At 50.5% G+C, this 20,530-nt stretch overlaps 1 protein-coding gene across 1 annotated transcript in view; it reads right to left on the bottom strand.

Annotated features, from left to right (window-relative positions):
* The window catches only part of ITIH5 (inter-alpha-trypsin inhibitor heavy chain family member 5), a 78,155-nt gene that overhangs the window by 20,988 nt on the left and 36,637 nt on the right, over nucleotides 1-20,530 (bottom strand). Inside the window, exons 6-7 of the mRNA XM_015425098.1 lie at nucleotides 17,152-17,321; nucleotides 15,387-15,503 (exon numbers count right to left, since the gene is read on the bottom strand). Coding sequence (XP_015280584.1) covers nucleotides 15,387-15,503; nucleotides 17,152-17,321 — 287 coding nt within the window. The remainder of the gene's footprint in view (nucleotides 1-15,386; nucleotides 15,504-17,151; nucleotides 17,322-20,530) is intronic.

Here is a 20,530-nt window from a genome sequence, read left to right as displayed (position 1 = left end):
AGGAGGAGGAGGAGGAGGAGATTGGATTTATACCCCGCCCTTCACTACCCAAAGGTGTCTCAGAGCAGCTTACAAGCTCCTTTCCCTTCCCCTCCCCACAGCAGACACCCTGTGAGGCAGGTGGGGGCTGAGAGAGAGCTCTGACAGAAACTGCTCTTTTTTCAAGAACAGCTCTTGTCAGAATTACGGCTTGCCCAAGGTCATCCAGCCAGGTGCAAGTGGAGGAGTGGGGAATCAAACCCAGTTCTCCCAGATTAGAGTCCGTGCACTTAACCACTACACCAAACTGGCTCTCCTGACATACCTGGGCAACAGCACCCAGCCCGTGGGAGACTGACCTGGCACAACGGAGCCTCAGGGGAAGCGAGGAGGCTGCCGGTGAGGCAGTGGCCTGATCCCCCGACCAACGACGAGCCCTTGAGCTTGGAGGAGGCGCAAGGAGGAGGCCTCAGGACGCCTCAGCCGGGCCAGAACGTGCAAGGCGACAGCAGACCTGAGTGGGCTGTCGGCTGGCTGCCGGGGGAGCGGAGCATTAGCGGGAGGAGACCAGGGCCGGCTGGCAGCCCTTTGCCAGGAGAAAGATTAAATGGGCGAAGTGTGGCTGGGCTCAGAGCTGCGCTCGGCTTCCTCGCCACTAATTCCAAACAGACAGAAGAAATGGAAGGGGGGGCAGTGTTGAGGTGAGGTCCCCGAAGTAACCAGAGTTCCCTCGCACGGCAGCCACAGTTCCCAAGGGTAAGTCCAGGGCTATTTTTGGGCAGGAACGCACAGGAACGGCTGGCTCCCAAGTTGGCCACGTCCAGCAGGAGCTCATTAGCACAATAGGCCACACCCAACAGCAGAAACTCATTAGGATTGGCTACATTAGGGGTGTGTGGCCTAACGTGCAAAGAAGTTCCTGCTACAAAAAAAGCTCTGGGTTTTGACAACAAACAAGGTAAACAGAATAAGAAGCAAAAGGTAGGTGTGGCCTAATATGCCAATGAGCTGCACTGTCAGGGGTGTGGCCTAATATGCTAATGAGATTCTGCTGTTGGGTGTGGCCTATTATGCTAATGAGTTCCTGCTGGGCTTTTTACACAAAAAAAGCCCTGGGTAAGTCCATTCTCTGTGCAGGGAAGGTTGTTGCTGCTGTGACAAATGTCCCCTCTAAGCTGTGGAGTCTTGTGAGCAAAACTTCTACTTTGTGAGCTACTGGCATTAAAGTTGTGAGCGAGCGATTTGCTTGCTGCATAATGTTTCCTGAGCTAAGACAAAAATGTGTGAGCCAGAGGCTAAAAAACTGTGAGCTAGCTCACACTAACTCAGCTTAGAGGGAACAGTGGCTGTGACAGTTGGAGCACCAGCGGGGATGGTTAGTGGCGCGGTGGCTTCCCTCGCTCTGTTCCCGTGCTGCCGTGAGTTCCCCGTGCATGCCCAGAGCAAGGAGTTGTAGTTTTGGGGGGGATTTAAGTATCCCCTGTATACTTTTTGAAACATCTCAGATCTTTTTGCACACCTGGAGAGCGCGCCCAGTGTGCAGGAATATCTGTTGACCCCCCACATCCCCCAGATTTGCGGAAATAAGTATCCACACATAGGGGGCATGTTGGGAATTAGATGTATAGATAACTTTACACATTTATTTGCTATTCTGACATATTTATTGCTTTACAGCTGTTGACCTCAGGGGTCATTTCCTGCAGGAGCACACAGGACTGTAGCTCCGGCAGTAAAGAGCCCAGGGGGCGGGCACATTCAACAAGCCCCACCCCCTGCTCCCAGCAGCCCTCAGTCAGAGCAAGAAGCAGCCAGGTAAGCTGCAGAGCCCCCCCCCACCGGCCCCCTGGTCCAAAACAGTCCAGTGGCACCTTTAAGGCACAAGCTCTCCCTCCTCTGCGGGGACAGATCTGCACGTCCCCCCCCCCAAATAGCTAGCAATCCAAAACAGTCCAGTGGAGCCTGAGCGGTGGGTGTTGCCTTCTGACATACTTCCGGTGGTGTCAGGGGGTGTGGCACATGCAAATAAGTTATGCTAATTAGCTACTGCACCTCTTTTTCTACTAAATGACCCCTGGTTGACCTTATAACCTTAGCTTGTTATTTATTTTTGTCTTTGCCCACCTTCATCATGTTACACGTTAATTTGCCGTTCCGCCCATCTATAAGTTTGAGCCTCCCCTGCCATTCCAATGTATCTGAAAAAGTGTGCATGCACACGAAAGTGCATACCTTGAATAACACTTTGTTGGTCTTAAAGGTGCCTCCGGCGACTCTACATTTGCTCTACCGCTTCAGACCAACACAGCTGACCACCTGGATCTACATTGTTTCAGATGGCCTCAGACAATTTCATCGCCACCCCATGATGGACTGCATCGCTGGCTTGCAGGTAGGGGAGGAGAGGGCCAAAGCAAGGGTGGAGGTAAAAAGAAGAAGGAGAAGAAGAGGTGGGTGCCGGCTATGAAAGAGCCGTCGCTGTCCTCAACCAAAGGCCCCGGCGGAACCTCTCTGCCTTACAGGACCTGTGACCTTACAGGACCTGCAGGGCCCTGGTTGTATTCGGCAGAGAGTTCTACCAGGTGGGAGCCAGTGCCAAGAAGGCCCCGGCCTTGGTCAAGGACAGCCAGACGTCTTTAGGGCCAGGGACCACCAGTAGATTATTCTCAGCGGAGTGTAATGCTCTTCCGGGTGTTGGGAAATTGGTAAAAATAGTTAAATATTCAGAGTTTGCAATGGATCTTTGTTCACTGGAGAGGAGGCATTTTCCTTCTGTGTAAAAAATCTTTCATTCTAAAGGGACGGGGACACAGGAAAATCTACAAAACAGCAAACACTTCAGTCTACATGCTTGCAACAACAGTAGGGCTGCCAAGCCGCGGCAGGGGATCTGCATGTCTTCACAGGATCCCTGCCGCGGGGGACAGCAATATGCGTTGCACCGCTGTCGCCAGGATGTGACGCTACGCGTCGCTCTGGCAACGGGACTGTTTGGAGTCCCGTTGCCAGAGCGACGCGTAGCGTCACATCCTGGCGACAGCGGTGCAACACATATCACTGTCCCCCGCGGCAGGGATCCTGTGAAGATGTGCGGATCCCCCGCCGCGGCTTGGCAACCCTAAACAACAGACACACAGATATTAATGGAGATTCTGCCCTTCTTCTTGACCCTTAGAAGGAAATCACCTGAATGCATTAACCAATGATTGTTAGTAAATAGGCTTCAGTTTCCCGGGCTTTTTTCCCCCATTGGCTTTCTGCCAGGTTCCCTTCCAGGTCAGTCTAAACAATAGCCCACAAGGTAAGCACATTAACCCTATAATGACTGACTTTAGACCTTGCAACACACATATTTCCAACACCAGGAACATACCAGATCCATCAGAGGTCTACAATCTGGGCTCATGCTACCCCAACTGTGCTGTATTTATTTATTTTAGCATTTATATCCCGCCCTCCCTGCAAGCGGGCTCAGGGCGGCTTACAAGGAGCAACAAGTGCCCATGCATAAAATCGCATAAAAACAGTAAAAAACAGTAATTATCGACACAAATGAGGTGCTCAGTAAAAAACAAGATGGTCACCAAATAAAATTACAAGATGGTCTCAGTCTTTCATAAAGGTGGTATTGTCCTGTAGTTGGTGTACAACCAGTTGGTATACGGCGCCACGCAGTATCCTGGCAGATCTTCCAGGGACCATCCCCCCTAGCCCCGTTGTTGCCCACGCTATTTGTGGTGGTGGCAGCGGCAGCCCCTACGTAAAAGCCTGGCAGAAAAGCTCCGTCTTACAGGCCCTGCGGAACTGCAGAAGGTCCCGCAGGGCCCTGATCTCCTCCGGAACAGCAGACCCAATCTGAGATGCCTCTGTGCTCAAAACAGTCTGGAAGATTTTATTTATTTATTTATTTAATTTAATTTATACCCCGCCCTCCCCGCACGCGGGCTCAGGCACAATCACCAAAAACTTTCCTAAGATTGTCAGCTTGCGTCGGGGAATTCCTGGAGATTTCGGAGTAGATTTGGCGGCTTACGCTCTCCATTCACTTCCTTCCCCTTTCCCTTCCCACAACAGACACCCTGTGAGGGAGGTGAGGCTGAGAGAGCTCTCTCGAGAACTGTTCTTGAGAGAACAGCTCTGACAGAACTATGGCTTGCCCAGGGTCATCCAGCAGTTGCAAGTGGAGGAGAGGGGAATCAAATCCGGTTCTCCCAGATTAGGGTCCGCGCACTTAACCACGACACCAAACTTGCTCTGGTTGGTCTCTAAGGTGCTTTGTGTGTGTCAAGGTGCCGTCAAGTCGCTTCCCGCTTATGGTGACCCTATGAATCAACATCCTCCATAACTTTCTATCAATAATAGCCTTGCTCAGGTCTTGCACACTGAGGGCCTTTTATGGCTTCCTTGATGGAGTCAACCCATCTCAGGTTGGTGGGTCTTCCTCTTTCCGCTGCGTCCTCGTAGGTTTGCAGCTCTGCCTTCTCATCATATGACCAAAGCCCAATAGCCTCAGTTTAGTCCAGGGGTGTCAAACATGTGGCCCAGGGACCGGATGAGGCCCCCGGAGGGTTTCTATCAGGCCCCCGCAGTGGAACAGGCTGTCTTCTGCCTCTTCTTCCAGTTCTGCCGCTGCTGCGTCCTCGTAGGTTTGCAGCTCTGCCTTCTCATCATATGACCAAAGCACAATAGCCTCAGTTTAGTCTAGGGGTGTCAAACATGAGGCCCGGGGGCCAGATGAGGCCCCCAGAGGGTTTCTATCAGGCCCCGCAGTGGAACAGGCTGTCTTCTGCTTCTTCTTCCAGTTCTGCTGCTGCTGCGTCCTCGTAGCTTTGCAGCTTACAGATACACACCTGAACAGCGAATTCAAGACTGCAACAGCACAGACATTTTGATGCGATGATTCAGAGCAAGAGGTGTCAGTTATCAGACACTGTTAAATAAACAAAACATTGCAAGAGTGCTAAATGTTTTAAGCATGTTTTTATTTTAAGTAAAAATATATCTTTGTGTTTGTGTGTCCTTTATAAAGTTTATATCTCTGCTGTCTGGCATTACATTTTATGGCACACACGGCCCGGCCCAACAAGGTCTCATTTATGTCAGATCTGGCCCTCGTAACAAATGAGTTCGACACCCCTGGATTTTAGCTTCTAGGGAGAGTTCAGACTCTAAGGTGCTGCTGGGATGAAGAATAGATTCTTTTGAACGATGGTGCTGGAGAGTCCCTTGGACTGCAAGAAGATCGAATCAGTCAATCCTAAAAGAAATCAACCCTGACTGTTCCCTGGAAGGCCAGATAATGAAACTGAAGCTCAAATACTTTGGCCACCCAATGAGAAGGGAGCCCTCACTGGAGAAGACCCTGATGCTGGGAAAGATTGAAGGCCAAAGAAGACGGGGACGGCAAAGGATGAGATGGTTAGACAGTGTCATAGATGCAACGAACATGAAATTGAGCCAACTTCAGAGGACGGCGGAAGACAGGAGGGCCTGGCGGGAGATGGTCCATGGGGTCGCGAAGAGTCGGACTCGACTGTGCGACTGAACAACAACAAATGGCTATCCTCTGAAACCACCTAGATTTAGATTCCATAATTTACAGGTTGAAGTAGTACAGGATAATCTTTCCTCCCTATAAATGTTAACAGCATTTGACAGAATAACTCAGCAACCCAGCCTTTCAGCCCCCAAAACAGCGACGGCTTCCTGGCAAAGGCCAATTTGGAAAGGATCGCAAACCTCTGAGTGAGCTCTGTTCAGCCTCCCCTGTGATCTCGCACGGACGGCCAGTGAGGTCACTTGAAGCCCCATGACCAGTCGCAAAGGAATGTGGAGTCAGATCTCCAGCTGGTGACCTTGGAGGGTCACATCCAAGAACGATCAAGGACACACACCCCCCTTGTGCTCACGCAATGCCAGGGACAGTGAGTCAAAGACAGAGTTTTTTGCTACAGTTGCTCAATCAGGCATGAACTTGCTGGGTGGCCGTGGCCATTCACTATTTGCTGCCTCAGTGGCCATTCTATAAAACTGGGAGAGCTGGTATTCTTATGTCAACCTAAATGGAGTTTGGAGAAGGATATCCTGTGAGATGTCAGCTGTGTCCCCTTCTCATCGGCTTTCGTGACTTTGCAAATAATAATTAATAATTATCGGCCCCAGTCACACAGAGAATTTGCCGCGCGAAAGGCACGAATGTCGGGCGGCGTTTCGGGGTGCGACCACACTGCAACATTTGGAAAGTGTAGCGCACCCGTGGCCAACCCGTGGCGTCCTACCTCACAGGGAGTGTCTGTTGTGGGGAGGGGAAGGGAAAGGAGTTTGTGAGCCACTCTGAGACTCCTTCGGGTCGTGAAGGGTGGGGGTATACAGCCAATCTCTTCTTCTCCTCCTAGGTTATTTTTAATCTGCTACTGGAGATAACATCCTTTTCCCATGGGATGTTTGAATGAAACTATGTGGACAATTCTGAAGTCTCTGCTTCATCCTGGCCAAAAATATCGTGGTAGAATGCTTTGTTCCTTTTTCAAAAGCAACATCCTTGTTCTGATTTTGACCGCTGCGAGGAAACGCCCTAGATCATTTCCCCCTAAAGAGAAGCAGGAATCATTTCGTTCCCACTGAAGTGGCAATGCCAATGGAGACAGTTGGGACTAGGGTTGCCAGATCTCCAGGTGGAGCCTGGAGATATCCCAGCACACTACTGATCTCCAGAAGACAGAGATCAGCTCCCTGGGAGAAAATGGCTGCCTCAGAGGGTGGTCTTTGGCATTATCTCAGGCTGAGGTCCCACCCCTTCCCAAACCCTGACCTCGACAGGCTTCACCCCACATCTCTAGGAATTTCCCAACCTGGAACTGGCAACCCAGCTGGAATGGATGAAGGTATGAAATTCCATTTGAAAAAGAGAACGAGGAATTTCACATTACCCTTTTTAACCCGTTTTGAAGACGTTTTTGATCCGTCGTGGAGTAAACCGGTATAGGGCTGCCATTTCACACCTGGCTTTTCCCTTCCGGTAAAGAGCTGGATCTGAAGCGGTTTGCCATTTCAGACTGCACCGCTTTCCCCCCCGCCATTTTTCGCGCACGTGGGCGATCTCCGCCTTTTTTTTAAAATGTTCACTTTATAGCGCTATAGCACTGTAACAAAACACTCCAGGCATTCCAATGGCGTTGATATACTGCTATTCCGTTATAGCACTATAAACTGAACGTTCAAAAAAAAAAAGCCGGAGATCGCCCACGCGGGCGAAAAACGGCGGGGGAAAAGCGCATCGGAACCGGGAGAGGAAACTGAGGAGTATTTGGAAGCGGTTGACAGGTAAAACGCTTCAGCCCCGTTTCCTAAACGGGACAGAAGCGTTTGTGTCTGAAATTACAAATATATTCCAGTAGGGAACCAGTTCTAAAACGGTTCCGTCTGAAATGACAGACCAGAAACCGTTTGGGAACCGTTCCTCTTCCGGATTATATCGTCTGTCTGAAATTCTTCAATGTTCACATGGAAAGGAAGGAGCCCCGCTCTGCTTGTCTTGGCCTAACGCTCTGGGAACGCTGCTGCTACCTGAGATCTTGGTCAGGGGCTCCTACCAGAGCTGATGCTACCTGAGATCCCAGAAATCAGCTGTTACCTGAGAACTTACCGCTCTCTGATGCCCAGAAGGGACATTACAGAACCTGTCTGACTAGCAGCTGCCCAACATAATTTTAGAGAACAATTTGTCTTTTTGAAATATGCCACGGGGGCCCAATCTACCTTGCTTTTATCCTGATAGCAAGAACTCACAGTCGCTAAAACAGATAAAACCAGACAAAATGTGTAAAAGGAGAGTCAGGATAAAACAATCAGTTATGGTAAAGCACCACGCCGTTCTCCGAGGGAAGAGTTAAAACGTGAGGTGCCGGCACCGAAAAGAAGAAGAGGAGATTGGATTTCTACCCTGCCCTCCGCTGGGAGTCTCAGAGTGGCTTATGTTCTCCTCCCCACAACAGACCCCCCGTGAGGTAAGTGAGGCTGAGAGAGCTCTTTCCAGAACTGCTCTTTCAAGGACAGCTCTGACAGAACTATGGTTTGTAGGGTTGCCAACCCCCCTGGTTTGGCAGGGGTCCCCCGCTTTGGGGGGGCTTCTACCTGCCGGTGAAGGAGCTACAGTGGCTCAGGTAGTTCAGCAGCTCGAGACCCGAGTGTGCCGCATGACGGAGTGAGCTCCCGCCTCTAGTTCCAGCTCCTGCCAACCTAGCAGTTCGAAAGCAAGAAATTGCAAGTAGATAAATAGATACCGCTTCGGTGGGAAGGTCACAGCGTTCCGTGCGCCTTGGTGTTTAGTCAAGCCGGCCACATGACCACGGAAACGTCTTCGGTCAGCGCTGGCTCTTCGGCTTTGAAACAGAGATGAGCACCGCAACCCTAGAGTCGGATTCGAATGGCTTTTGAGCAAGGGAACCTTTACTTTTACCCGCCAGTGAAGCCCCACCCCCATCCCCAAGCCGACTGGACGCATGGAGATGCCAGCTCCCTGCCGTTAAAGGGGCCCCTTTAACTGCAGGAAGCCGGAGCCCCTGTCGGGCAGGCGGGCGGGGGGGGGGACATCGCCAACGTGATGCCATCATGTCGGGGATCCCCCTCCAGGAACACCCCCCAAAGTCCCCCACTGGGGGGGGGAAGATAGGACTTGGCAACCCTAATGGCTAGCCCAAGGTCATCCAACAGCTGCATGTGGAGGAGGGGGGAATCAAACCCGGTTCTCCCAGATTAGAGTCTAGACACTTAACCACTACACCAAACTGGCCCTGGTTTTGCAGAGAGAAGCAGAAGATCTTCATAGCCAGGTAGGCAAGTACAAGAGCAAGCTATACAGGGTTGCGAACTTTGGCTTCAGGAATTCCTGGAGATTTGGTGGGATGTAACCAGGGGAGGTACTTCCTTTTCTCCTAGACTCTCTGGTACTGAGCGGGTTATAATGCCATAGAGTCCACCCTCCAAAGCAGCTGCTTCTTCCAGGGGAACTGATCTCTATATTCTGAAGATTAGTTGTAATTCCAGAAGAACACCAGCTCCCACCTGGAAACTGGGAACACTATTAAATTTTCAAGAACCCTGATACAGTAGATGCAGGATAGACAGAAGGAAATACTACTTTACACAGAGAGTGATTAAAATGTGGCATTCGCTGCCAGGGGATGTAGTGATGGCCACAGGAAGCAGCTTTCAAAGGGGCTTCGATAGATTCATGGAGGACAAGTCTATCAATGGCTACTAGCCATGGTGACTGAGGGGAACCTCCACATTCAGAGGCACTAATCCTCTAAATCCCAGATCCAGGAGGCAACCTCAGGGGAAGGCCTTGGCCTCTATGCCATGTTGTTGGCCCTCCAGCAGAACTGGTTGGCCTCTGTGTGAGATGAGATGCTGGACTAGATGGACCTCTGGTCTGATCCAGCAGGACTCTTATGTTCTTCTCAGTGGAAGTTCTTGGCCACTATGTCCTATTGTTGGCCATCCAGATGAATTGGTTGGCCTCTGTGTGAGATGAGATGCTGGACTAGATGGACCTCTGGTCTGATCCAGCAGGACTCTTATGTTCTTCTCAGGGGAAGTTCTCGGCCTCTATGTCCTGTTGTTGGCCATCCAGATGAATTGGTTGGCCTCTGTGTGAGATGAGATGCTGGACTAGATGGACCTCTGGTCTGATCCAGCAGGACTCTTATGTTCTTATCAGGGGAAGTTCCTGGCTCTATGTCCTGTTGTTGTCCATCCAGATGAACTGGTTGGCCTGTGTGAGATGAGATGCTGGACTAGATGGACCTCTGGTCTGATCCAGCAGGGCTCTTATATTCTTCTCAGGGGAAGTTCTCGGCCTCTATGTCGTGTTGTTGGCCATCCAGATGAATTGGTTGGCCTCTGTGTGAGATGAGATGCTGGACTAGATGGACCTCTGGTCTGATCCAGCAGGACTCTTATGTTCTTATCAGGGGAAGTTCCTGGCTCTATGTCCTGTTGTTGTCCATCCAGATGAACTGGTTGGCCTGTGTGAGATGAGATGCTGGACTAGATGGACCACTGGTCTGATCCAGCAGGGCTCTTATATTCTTCTCAGGGGAAGTTCTCGGCCTCTATGTCGTGTTGTTGGCCATCCAGATGAATTGGTTGGCCTCTGTGTGAGATGAGATGCTGGACTAGATGGACCTCTGGTCTGATCCAGCAGGACTCTTATGTTCTTCTCAGGGGAAGTTCTCGGCCTCTATGTCCTGTTGTTGGCCATCCAGATGAATTGGTTGGCCTCTGTGTGAGATGAGATGCTGGACTAGATGGACCTCTGGTCTGATCAAGCAGGACTCTTAAGTTCTTCTCAGGGTAAGTTCCTGGCTCTATGTCCTGTTGTTGTCCATCCAGATGAACTGGTTGGCCACTGTGTGAGATGAGATGCTGGACTAGATGGACCTCTGGTCTGATCCATCAGGACTCTAATGTTCTTATCAGGGGAAGTTCTTGGCTCTATGTCCTGTTGTTGTCCATCCAGATGAACTGGTTGGCCTCTGTGTGAGAAACGATGCTGGACTAGATAGACAATTGGTCTGATCCCAGAGGGCTCTTCTTATGTTCTTAGACTTTTTCTAGGACTTCAAAAGTTGGCTTATGGATATGTTTTAAGAAGGGCTTTCCGTCCTTCCAAAAACAAACCAATGGAACAAAGAGAGCTTGTCCCTCCTGGATGCCCGGACTAAAATGCTCTGCTGTTGAATCCCACACAATGCAAGGAGATCAGTGGCAGTCTTCAAAGAGCTGAATAACTCCCCCTGCACCCAGTTTTGAAGAAAAGCTACCAATATGAGGATTCTCAGATACCAACGTGACATCGGTCCAGAAAGAGGACCGTCACAGACTGCAACTGCAGCACCGGTGGCATTTCCGTCACACAATCCCTCGCTTGTGGTGTGGCGTGGGCCCAAGGGTGAACGCAAGGTTGCCCGAGCGCACGAAATGGAAACCGAGTGAGTTCAAAGGGACACAATGCTCCGCTGTCGCGACCGCACACACAACAACCTTCCCATTGAGCCGCAACAATGGCCTCCTCATTTGGAAGCCCTTCGCATGTCCATTCATTCCCTTTTCCCACTCAGATTCTAATGACGGCTTCCCTTCTGCCGGTCGGGTGACTATTACATAACCGCTCTGTGGGTACAGACAGATGCCCCCCCCATTGTTCAGGACGGACAAAAGGAACTACTGCTTTACACAGAGAGTGATTAAAATGTGGAATTTGCTGCCAGAGGATGTTGTGATGGCCACAGGAATAAACATCTTAAAAAGGGGATTAGATTCACGGAGGATGAGTCTATCAGTGGCTACTAGCCATGGTGATTGAGGGGAACCTCCACATTCAGAGGTAGTCAACCGTTGAATCCCAGAGCCAGGAGGCAACATGAGGGGAAGGCCTCGGCCTCTATGACCTGTTGTTGGCCCTCCAAAGGAACTGATTGGCCACTGTGTGAGACAGGATGCTGGACTAGGTGGACCACTGGTCTGATACGGTAGGGCTCTTCTGTTGTTATTATGAAGGCCTCGGCCTCTGTGCCCTGTTGTTGGTCCTCCAAAGGAACTGACAGGCCACTGTGTGACACAGGATGCTGGACCAGATGGAACACTGGTCTGATCCAATAGGGCTCTTCTGATGTTCTTATGAAGGTCTCGGCCTCTGTGCCCTGTTGTTGGCCCTCCAAAGGAACTGGTTGGCTACTGTGTGGGAGAGGATGCTGGACTAGATGGACCCCTTGTCTGATCCAGTAGGGCTCTTCTGATACTCTTATGAAGTCCTCGGCCTCCGTGCCCTGTTGTTGGCCCTCCAGGGGAACCGGCTAGCCACTGTGTGAGACAGGATGCTGGACTAAATGGACTATTGGTCTGATCCCGCACGGCTCTTTTCACATTCTTATCCATGCCCCTTCCCATTCACCCCCTGGATCTGGTGGGACAGCAACGTGACAGAGTCAGTGTGGTGTGGTGGGGTCAGAATCGGACCAGGGAGTCACAGGTTCAAATCCCTGCTTGCCACGAAACTTCGTGGGAAGCCTTGGGCCAATCGCGGCGCAATCCCGCCGAAATCAATGGGGTTTCAGCAAGTTTCACTCTGTGCTGGATCACGGCCTCGCCTGTCTCCAAGGGTTAACCCCTGGCTGTTTCAAACAGCGGGGGCCTGAATCAAAAAATGTTAATACCTCCTAATCCACGCTTCATCAGGGGGAAAGTAAAACTGCTGGAAAGGTTAATCCATCAACTGCTCTCCGCTGGCCTGCTCACACCAGTTCCTGGCAGGAGAGAGACTTAATCCCACTTTCGAGCGGCTGTTTGCTCGCTCTGGGTTGCTTTCCTCGGCCTTCTCGGCAAGACGGGGCTTTGCATCGGGCCGCAACTAATGAGGACGTGGTCTTGACAGGGTCAGTTCCCCGTGAAGCACAGGACGGGTTCTCTTACGGATTAAAAACCGGTTAAATGACAGGGGAGCAAAGAGTAGGAATCGACAGACAGTTCTCTCAGTGGAGGGGAAGTCGGCAGTGGGGTCCCACAAGGATCCGTCTCGGGGCAAGTAAAGCGCTATTTACTCCGTTCGTAAATGACCTGGAACGAGGGGTAAGAGCGGCCAAGTTTGCAGATGACGCCAAGTTATTCAAGATGGTGAAAATCAAGACTGACTGTGAAGAGCTCCGAGAGAAGAAGAAGAGGAGGAGGAGGAAGAGGAGGAGGAGGAGGAAGATGAGGAGAAGAAGAGGAGGAGGAGGAGGAAGAGGAGGAAGAGGAGGAGGAAGAAGAAGAAGAAGAGGAGGAGGAGGAGATTGGATTTATACCCTGCCCTTCACTTGGCATCTCAAAGTGGCTTACAGACTCCTTTCCCTTCCCCTCCCCACAATAGATACCCTGTGAGCAATGTTCCCGCTAAGTTGAGTCAGTGTTAGCTAACTCACAGTTTTTTTAGCCTCCGGCTCACACCGTTTTGTCTTAGCTCAGGAAGGATGTGGCTCCAGAGCAGACTAATTTATACAGCAGCCAAATCACTCGCTCACAACATTAATGCCAGTAACTCACAAAGTAGAATTTTTGCTCACAATCCTCAGCTGAGAGGGAGCATTGCCTGTGAGGTAGGCGGGGCTGAGAGAGATCCTTCCAGAACAGCTGACAGAACTATGGCTTGCCCAAGGTCATCCGGCAGCTGCAAGTGGAGGAGGTGGGGAATCAAACCTGGTTCTCCCAGATTAGAGTCCGCGCATTTCATCACTGCACCAAACTGGGTGAGTGGGCGACAAGGTGGCAAATGAAGTTCAGTGTTGGTAAGCATAAAGTGATGCTGGGGACTCATGCTCTACCACTGAGCCATGACCTCTGTCATGAATGGGATTCTCACGAGTAGCTGCTTTCTACTGAATCAGACCCTCGGTCCTTCAAGGTCAGAGGGGAGCGGTGGCACAGTGGGTATATCCCACTGTCTTAACATCTGAACTGTGTTATTTCAAGCCTCGCGCTGGTGTGAGCAGCCAGCCTGTTGTCCCCAGCTCATCGTCCACCCAGCGATTTGAAAGCTTCGGCGAGTAGATAAAATGGGAACCACTCCTTAGAGAGGGTGGGCACGCCAATCTCCCTTGTGGGAGGGTGTTAGCTGACGGTCGGACGTCCTGATCGAGGCTTGGAAGGCGAAATGGCTTCTCGGCTACGAAAGAATCCCTGCAATGGATGTTCCGGCCAGGCGGTGGCAGTGTGGCAATTGACATACGGGTCCTGAAGCCTGGCCAACACGCAGCCGTGCGGAAAACGACGGAGCCAAGCCAGAAGACGTCTATACCGGGCAGTGATGGTGCGTGCAATTAAAAAATGAATATATGTTGTCTTCCCTATCCCCTACGAACATTGTTAGCCCCTTGTCTATATTGAGTAACTGTACATCGCTTTGAGCCCACTGGGGAAAGCAATTAATAAATGGAAAGTATTATTATTATCAGAGGTCATTTCGGGGGGGAAGGCAGTTCCCCCGGGTGAGGTGCGGGGGGGCAGGGCACACGATGAAGCCCTGCCCCCCACTTCCGACCGCCCCGCTTCCAGCCCTCATTCAGCCAGGAGGAGGCAGGAGAAGAGGGAGGGTAAGTTGCTTCCTCACCGCCTCTCCCCACCCCTGCCTGCCTGGGGCCAGGGAGGGCCTTGGTGGGGCTTCCTCACACTCCCGCCGGCCTTGCAGGTCCACCGCCGGGCCCCTGCTGTCAGGGTGTGTGGCATATGCTAATGAGTTATGCTAATGAGTTCCCCTAGCTCTTTTTCTACGAAATGACCCCTGATTATTATTATTATTATTGTCTACTCAGACTGGCAGCGGCTCTCCAGGGTCTCAGGCAGAGGTCTTTCCATATCACCTCCTGCCTGGTCCTTGCTAGCTGAAGATGCTGGGGACTGAACCTGAGACCTGCTGCATATCAGGTACTCTATACCCAAGCCATGGCCTCCCCCCCCATAAATATGACAAAGGATATTGTGGCCATGTCAGGAAGTCCTGAAGTAGACAAAGTATGCATACATGGACACACATGGAGCTGGCTTCTACTGAATCAGGTCAGTTGGTCCATCGAGGTCAATATTGTCTACTCAGGCTGGTAGTGGCTCCCCAGAGTCTCAGGCGGAGGTCTTTCACATCACCTACTGCCTGGTCCTTTTTACCTGGAGATGCCAGGGACTGAACCTGGGACCTTCTGCATGTCACACCCAGGGCTATTTTTGGGCAGGAACGCACAGGAACGGAGTTCCGGCTAGCTCCCAAGCTGGCCACGCCCAGCAGGAACTCATTAGCATAATAGGCCACACCCAACAGCAGAAACACATTAGGATTGGCTACATTAGGGGTGTGTGGCCTAACATGCAAAGGAGTTCCTGCTACAAAAAAAGCCCTGGGTTTTGACAACAAACAAGGTAAACAGAATAAGAACCAAAAGTTGGGTGTGGCTGGATGACCACACTTCTGGTAACATGGGGTGTGTGGCCTAATATGCTAATGAGCTGTGCTGTCATGGGTGTGGCCTAATATGCTAATGAGTTCCTGCTGGGCTTTTTCTACAAAAAGAGCCCTGGTCACACTGATGCTCTGCCACGGAGCCGCTGACCCCTCATCTGAATGGGATTCTCACATAAAGCTGCCTTGTACTGAATCAGACCCTTGGTTCCTCTAGGACAGTATTGTCTACTCAGTCTAGAAGCCAATCTCCAGATCCTCAGTCTTGCATGTCACCTACTGCCCGGTCCATTCCATCCGTGAACTGTCACTGGCCATATCCTCGTCTGTATACCCAGGGAATGACAAAATAGTTTCCCAGAATGCCCAGCTGTCCATTTGGCCCTGCACACCACTGGGTACTCCGAAGGGAGGTCCTCACCTGTCGTAGTTTGGTCCCCACCATGGAGGCACTGCTGTCCAGCACAAACACAACGTTCTTCGGGAGTGGTGGGAGATCTTTGGGAGCAAAATAGTGCACGAAGTATCCATTCAGGACCTGGTGGAGGTGAGGAGGGAGACGAATCAGTAGCCGAATGCATCCCTTGGCACATGACCAGGATTTTAGCCTTCCCCAAGAAAACAAAATACACCGTGGAAAAGCAGTTGTTCTAACAATTATGCGAGCTTATTTGTCTGATAATTCTATTCAAGTTAAATACAATATTATAGCATAAGGAAACTTCATAAAGAGCTTTGAGCAAATGTGTAGAACATGTCTTATGAAATAAATCTCAGGCATAAAAAGTTAAAAGTAAAGATTCCCTCGCTCGAAAGCAAGTCGAATCCGACTCTAGGGTTGCGGTGCTCATCTCCGTTTCCAAGCCGAAGAGCCAGCGCTGTCCGAAGACGTTTCCGTGGTCATGTGGCCGGCATGACTAAACACCAAGGCGCACGGAATGCTGTTACCTTCCCACCAAAGTGGTACCTATTTATCTACTTGCAATTTCTTGCTTTCGAACTGCTAGGTTGGCAGGAGCTGGAACTATAGATGGGAGCTCACTCCGTCATGCGGCACCCGGGTCTCGAACTGCTGAACTACCGACCTTCCACAGCCTGCAGTTCAGCATCTTAACCACTTGAGCCACCGCAGCTCCCCAGTCTGACATACTGCAGTGCATTTTTAAGGCTGGTCAATGAAGCCATCTGGTCCACTGTGGTTGCTAGAAATCTGCTTGCTTCCGCTCCTGCCCGTACACACGGGCTGCCATACACACAGGATCTTTTGCTATGTTAATAGCTCATGAAACAGGACTATGATGTTCAGTCTCCGTTCCTTGAATGAATGGCCAGATAAATCAAGAATGTGTATATGGAATACTACTCTGTTGACTGCCAGTCCTTCTCTTATGGGATTAGCAGGAGCCAGTGACCATGATTTGAATGCCTGTTTCTTGAGTTTCCCCAAAGACACACAAGAAGCGCTTCATATCCGTATCTGTGACTCACAAGCCACTGTTTGGTCCCCCTGCTGTGTCCCATACGAGCCAACACACAATTCTAAAAGCCTCGGTAATGCCCTTCTTCACAAGAATCCTCTTCACCTGTTCATTCCGCATTCCCAAGTCTGTAAAGGTCTGCCATGACCCCCAGGGGGTTGCCACCTCCATCTACCACCACTCTGGACTTTGGGTCCCCTTGGGAAGACCCAGAGTACCCTCCCAAGCCCAAACAAAATGCCCCTTTTAAGCCGAGAAACATAGGCGTGATGACCAGGCAGGGAACATAAAACAAATGGTTTATGAATACAGTAATGGGGCATTGAAAACAAGACAAGGTGCTTAAAATATATATCAGCGTCTCAAGGCAAAATCAATCAAATCTAACGTGACTACCTATTTCACTTAACGGGTTACTATCCAAGGCTCACCAAGCTTAAGTCACCATCCCCTCACAGAATCCCTGGACACAGATTGGCTACAACCGTCGCTAAGCATTGTGGGGATTGTAGGCTGTCTGCTTCCCACTCCCACACAGGTCTCTCCTGGGCCTAGGCCGCACCAGGCCCTGTCTCCCAATCCTACACAGATCATGACAAGGTGTCATTCACCTGGTGGAGTATGCAGTGGGTGGGTTCGCATTTGTCTTCAGCAACCCGTATGATGTATTTCACAGTGCCATAAGGGGAGGGCCGATTCACACCCTACCTGCACGTCCCCGACACTCAGCTCCCTGTTGACATCGTACCGGACGATAAAATCTCCCAGAATGCCGTTCCGTGCAATCTTGGCTTGCTGGACCACGCTGGGACTGAAGGTGACTTTGGCCAGAGTTTTCGTCTGGCCAATCACCGTCGAAGGGGGCGGGGCTCCGTCAACTGAGGGAGAAAGATGCCGTCACTTGGCCATGCCTCACATGTTCCCTGGAGAAAATAGCTGCTTTGGAGGGTGCACTCTATGCGGGCCCGTAGCTACAGTGGGGCCCCTCGGGACCTGGCCCCCTGACTGAAGTCTGTATTGTATTGTTTATTACGGCATCAAGCCAGTAAATCAACAAAATCACACTAACGTTAGAAAACATACTGACTACACAATAAAACAGCTAGAATAAATACAAAGGATATATAAAAATACATTAAAATAAAGTAACAACAAATAGATATTGCATAAAATGTAAAGTCCTTCAGGTCCCCAGGGGGGTGCCTAATGCCTTTATCCGTTTAGAAACTGGCATGATGATGATTGTAGCCAAACTTACTCTGGCCTCACTTAGGTATTGGCTTAGAGTCCATTTTCACCCTCAGGACCTAATTCACATGGTACTCACAGACCGCTTCCAGTCAAATTGGCTGAAAGCTGTTCATAACAAGCTGCATCTTCTCGGTCTTTCCCCTCAAGCCCTTTTGGCTCTGAACTGGGACCAGGCTAAGATAATCGTGACAGAAAGAATAACAGACATTGGTCGAATCTGCATTTGTCTTTCCCACTGGTGTCCCAGCCTTCCGACTCTGTCTTCAAAAAAAGCTGTCTACATTTGCTTTCGTTTCCACACCTCAACAGTGCTGGCATACTTTCGCATGTCTGCATATGTCTGTCGCCCTCTCGTGGCGGCTCCGCTATCACTGCGCCCCCGCACTGCTTTAAACGAATCTTCTCCAAACAACGTTCAAACGAGCCTAGAGAAAGACGGCCTCGCAGCAGCACGAAACTGATTTAAAAATGCGAATGCAGATTCGGCCATTGAAAGGTGGTCTGATCTGGCCTCCTGACTTACCACCAAGGCCCCACAACTTCCATTTTTTAAAATTGTATTAATGACACTTGCTTGGGGTGGGGGTGACCAACTTATTTAAAGGCTCCTCCAAATTTAAAAAAAAATTCTGGCAACGGGCTTGACTCTATGGCATGGTACCCCACTGAGGTCCCTGTCCTCCTCAGACTCCTCCCCCAAATCTCTAGAACATTCCCATCATAAGAACATAAGAGACGCCAATGTTGGATCAAGCCAGGGCTATTTTTGGGCAGGAACGCACAGGGACGGAGTTCCAGCTGGCTCCCAAGTTGGCCACACCCAGCAGGAACTCATTAGCATAATAGGCCACACCCAACAGCAGAAACTCATTAGGATTGGCCACAATTAGGGGGTGTTGCCTAACATGCAAAGGAGTTCCTGCTCCAAACAAAAAGCCCTGGGTTTTGACAACAAACAAGATAAAGAGAATAAGAAGCAAAAGGTGGGTGTGGTTGGATGACCACACTTCTGGTAACATGGGGGTGTCAGGGGTGTGGCCTAATATGCTAATGAGTTCCTGCTGTTGGGTATGGCCTATTATGCTAATGAGTTCCTGCTAGGCTTTTTCTACAAAAAAAGCCCTGGATCAGGCCAACGGCCCATCTAGTCTGACACTCTGTCACACAGTGGCCAGAAATACCAGGTGCCATCAGGAGGTCCACCAGTGGGGCCAGGACATTAGAAGCCCTCCCACTGTTGCCCCCCCCCAAGCACCAAGAATACAGAGCATCACCTGCCCCAGCCTGTGAGTTCCTACCTATACGTTGTGGCTAATAGCCACTGATGGACCTCTGCTCCTTATGTTTATCCAGCTCCTTCTTGAAGCCCTCCATGCCTGTAGCCACCACCACCTCCTGTGGTGAAAAAGTACTTCCTTGTATCTGTTCTAACCCGACTGCTCAGCAATTTCATGGAGTGCCCAAGAGTTCTTGTCTTGTGAGAAAGGGAGAAAACTACCTCTTTCTCAACCTGCTCTATCCCATGCATCATCTTGTAAACCTCGATCGTGTCACCCCTCAGCCGTCGTTTCTCCAAGCTAAAGAGCCCCAAGCGCTTTAACCTTTCTTCATAGGGAAAGTGTCCCAACGCTTTGATCATTCTAGTTGCCCCTTTCTGCACTTTTTCCAATGCTATAATATCCTTTTTAAGGTGTGGTGACCAGAACTGTGATGTATTCGGAAAGACTTACATGAATCGCCGCATTGACTCTCCACGATAAGCTCGAGCCAGAGGAAGGCTCCTCCGAGCCAACTTGCTATTGGTCGCTCCACAATCTTGGGAGCGACCAATCAGAACAATACCAATTCCCTGCAAGGGAAGGACTTTCATTGGACGTTATCCGCACAACCTCATTGGTTGATTATTGTAAATAGGCGTGGCTACGTTCGCCCGGGAATGTTTAAAAGGAGCCTAGCTCCCAACGTTAAGTTGTTCTGGTTATGACTTCTTTCAAGCGCTTGTTCGTACCTACAATAAAGCTGATCACTTTTGTTGAAATCACTCCCCGGTTCTTTGTTAGCGGCGATCTAACAAGAACAGAAGGTGGCAACCTTGCCCTCCTCGTCCCATGCCGGTGGTCTAGCAAACCTACCTGTTAGTGACCCTCCGGGGCAGCCACCCACAGGGAATTTCCTGATCAGGCCTCAAGCCAAGGAGGATAATTAACAACCCTGTCGAAACCCGGGTCTAAATGGGAAGCGAATGGCCGCCGTATGCAGAGTACAGAGGAAAAGGATATTCCATGGCGGGAGACCAGGGGAATTCTGCCTTTTCATGTCCTTTGGAGAGTGGCCTGACTATGAGGTCATCAAAAAGGGCAAGACTTCCTGACTTCAGTTTCCTGCCCACCACGCCGTAGGTAGCAGCCAAAAAGCCCCCAACACCTGCCTGGCTCAGAAAAGGGTTTTCCAAATTTCTCTTTCCTGCTCGGGGAAAACAAACAGCTGGTCTGCACGTAGGAAGATCTGCTTCTGAATTTGACGTGCAGGATAAAATTTGAGCTGTCCCTTTTCAGCTGCCCGCGTTCCTCCATGTTAAACCTCCCCCCCCTTATCTTTCCCTTTTAGTATATAAAACTGGAGCAAATTTATCAGAGGACGCCTGGGTGCGATTGCATACGCCCGGCATGTATAAAAACCTAGCAAGGTGGAGAAGAGGAGGAGGAGACGGAGACTTGTAACTGACCCAAGGTCACCTAGCTGGCTGCATGTGGGGGAGTGGGGAATTAAACCCGGTTCTCCCAGGTTAGAGTCCGCGCACTTAAGCACTACACCAAACTGAGTCTCAGGAAAAAAA

Source organism: Gekko japonicus, unplaced genomic scaffold (genome assembly GCF_001447785.1).
Source record: "Gekko japonicus isolate JY-2015 unplaced genomic scaffold, Gekko_japonicus_V1.1 scaffold3155, whole genome shotgun sequence".
NCBI lineage: Eukaryota > Metazoa > Chordata > Lepidosauria > Squamata > Gekkonidae > Gekko > Gekko japonicus.
This window is presented reverse-complemented; position numbering and strand designations above follow the sequence as displayed.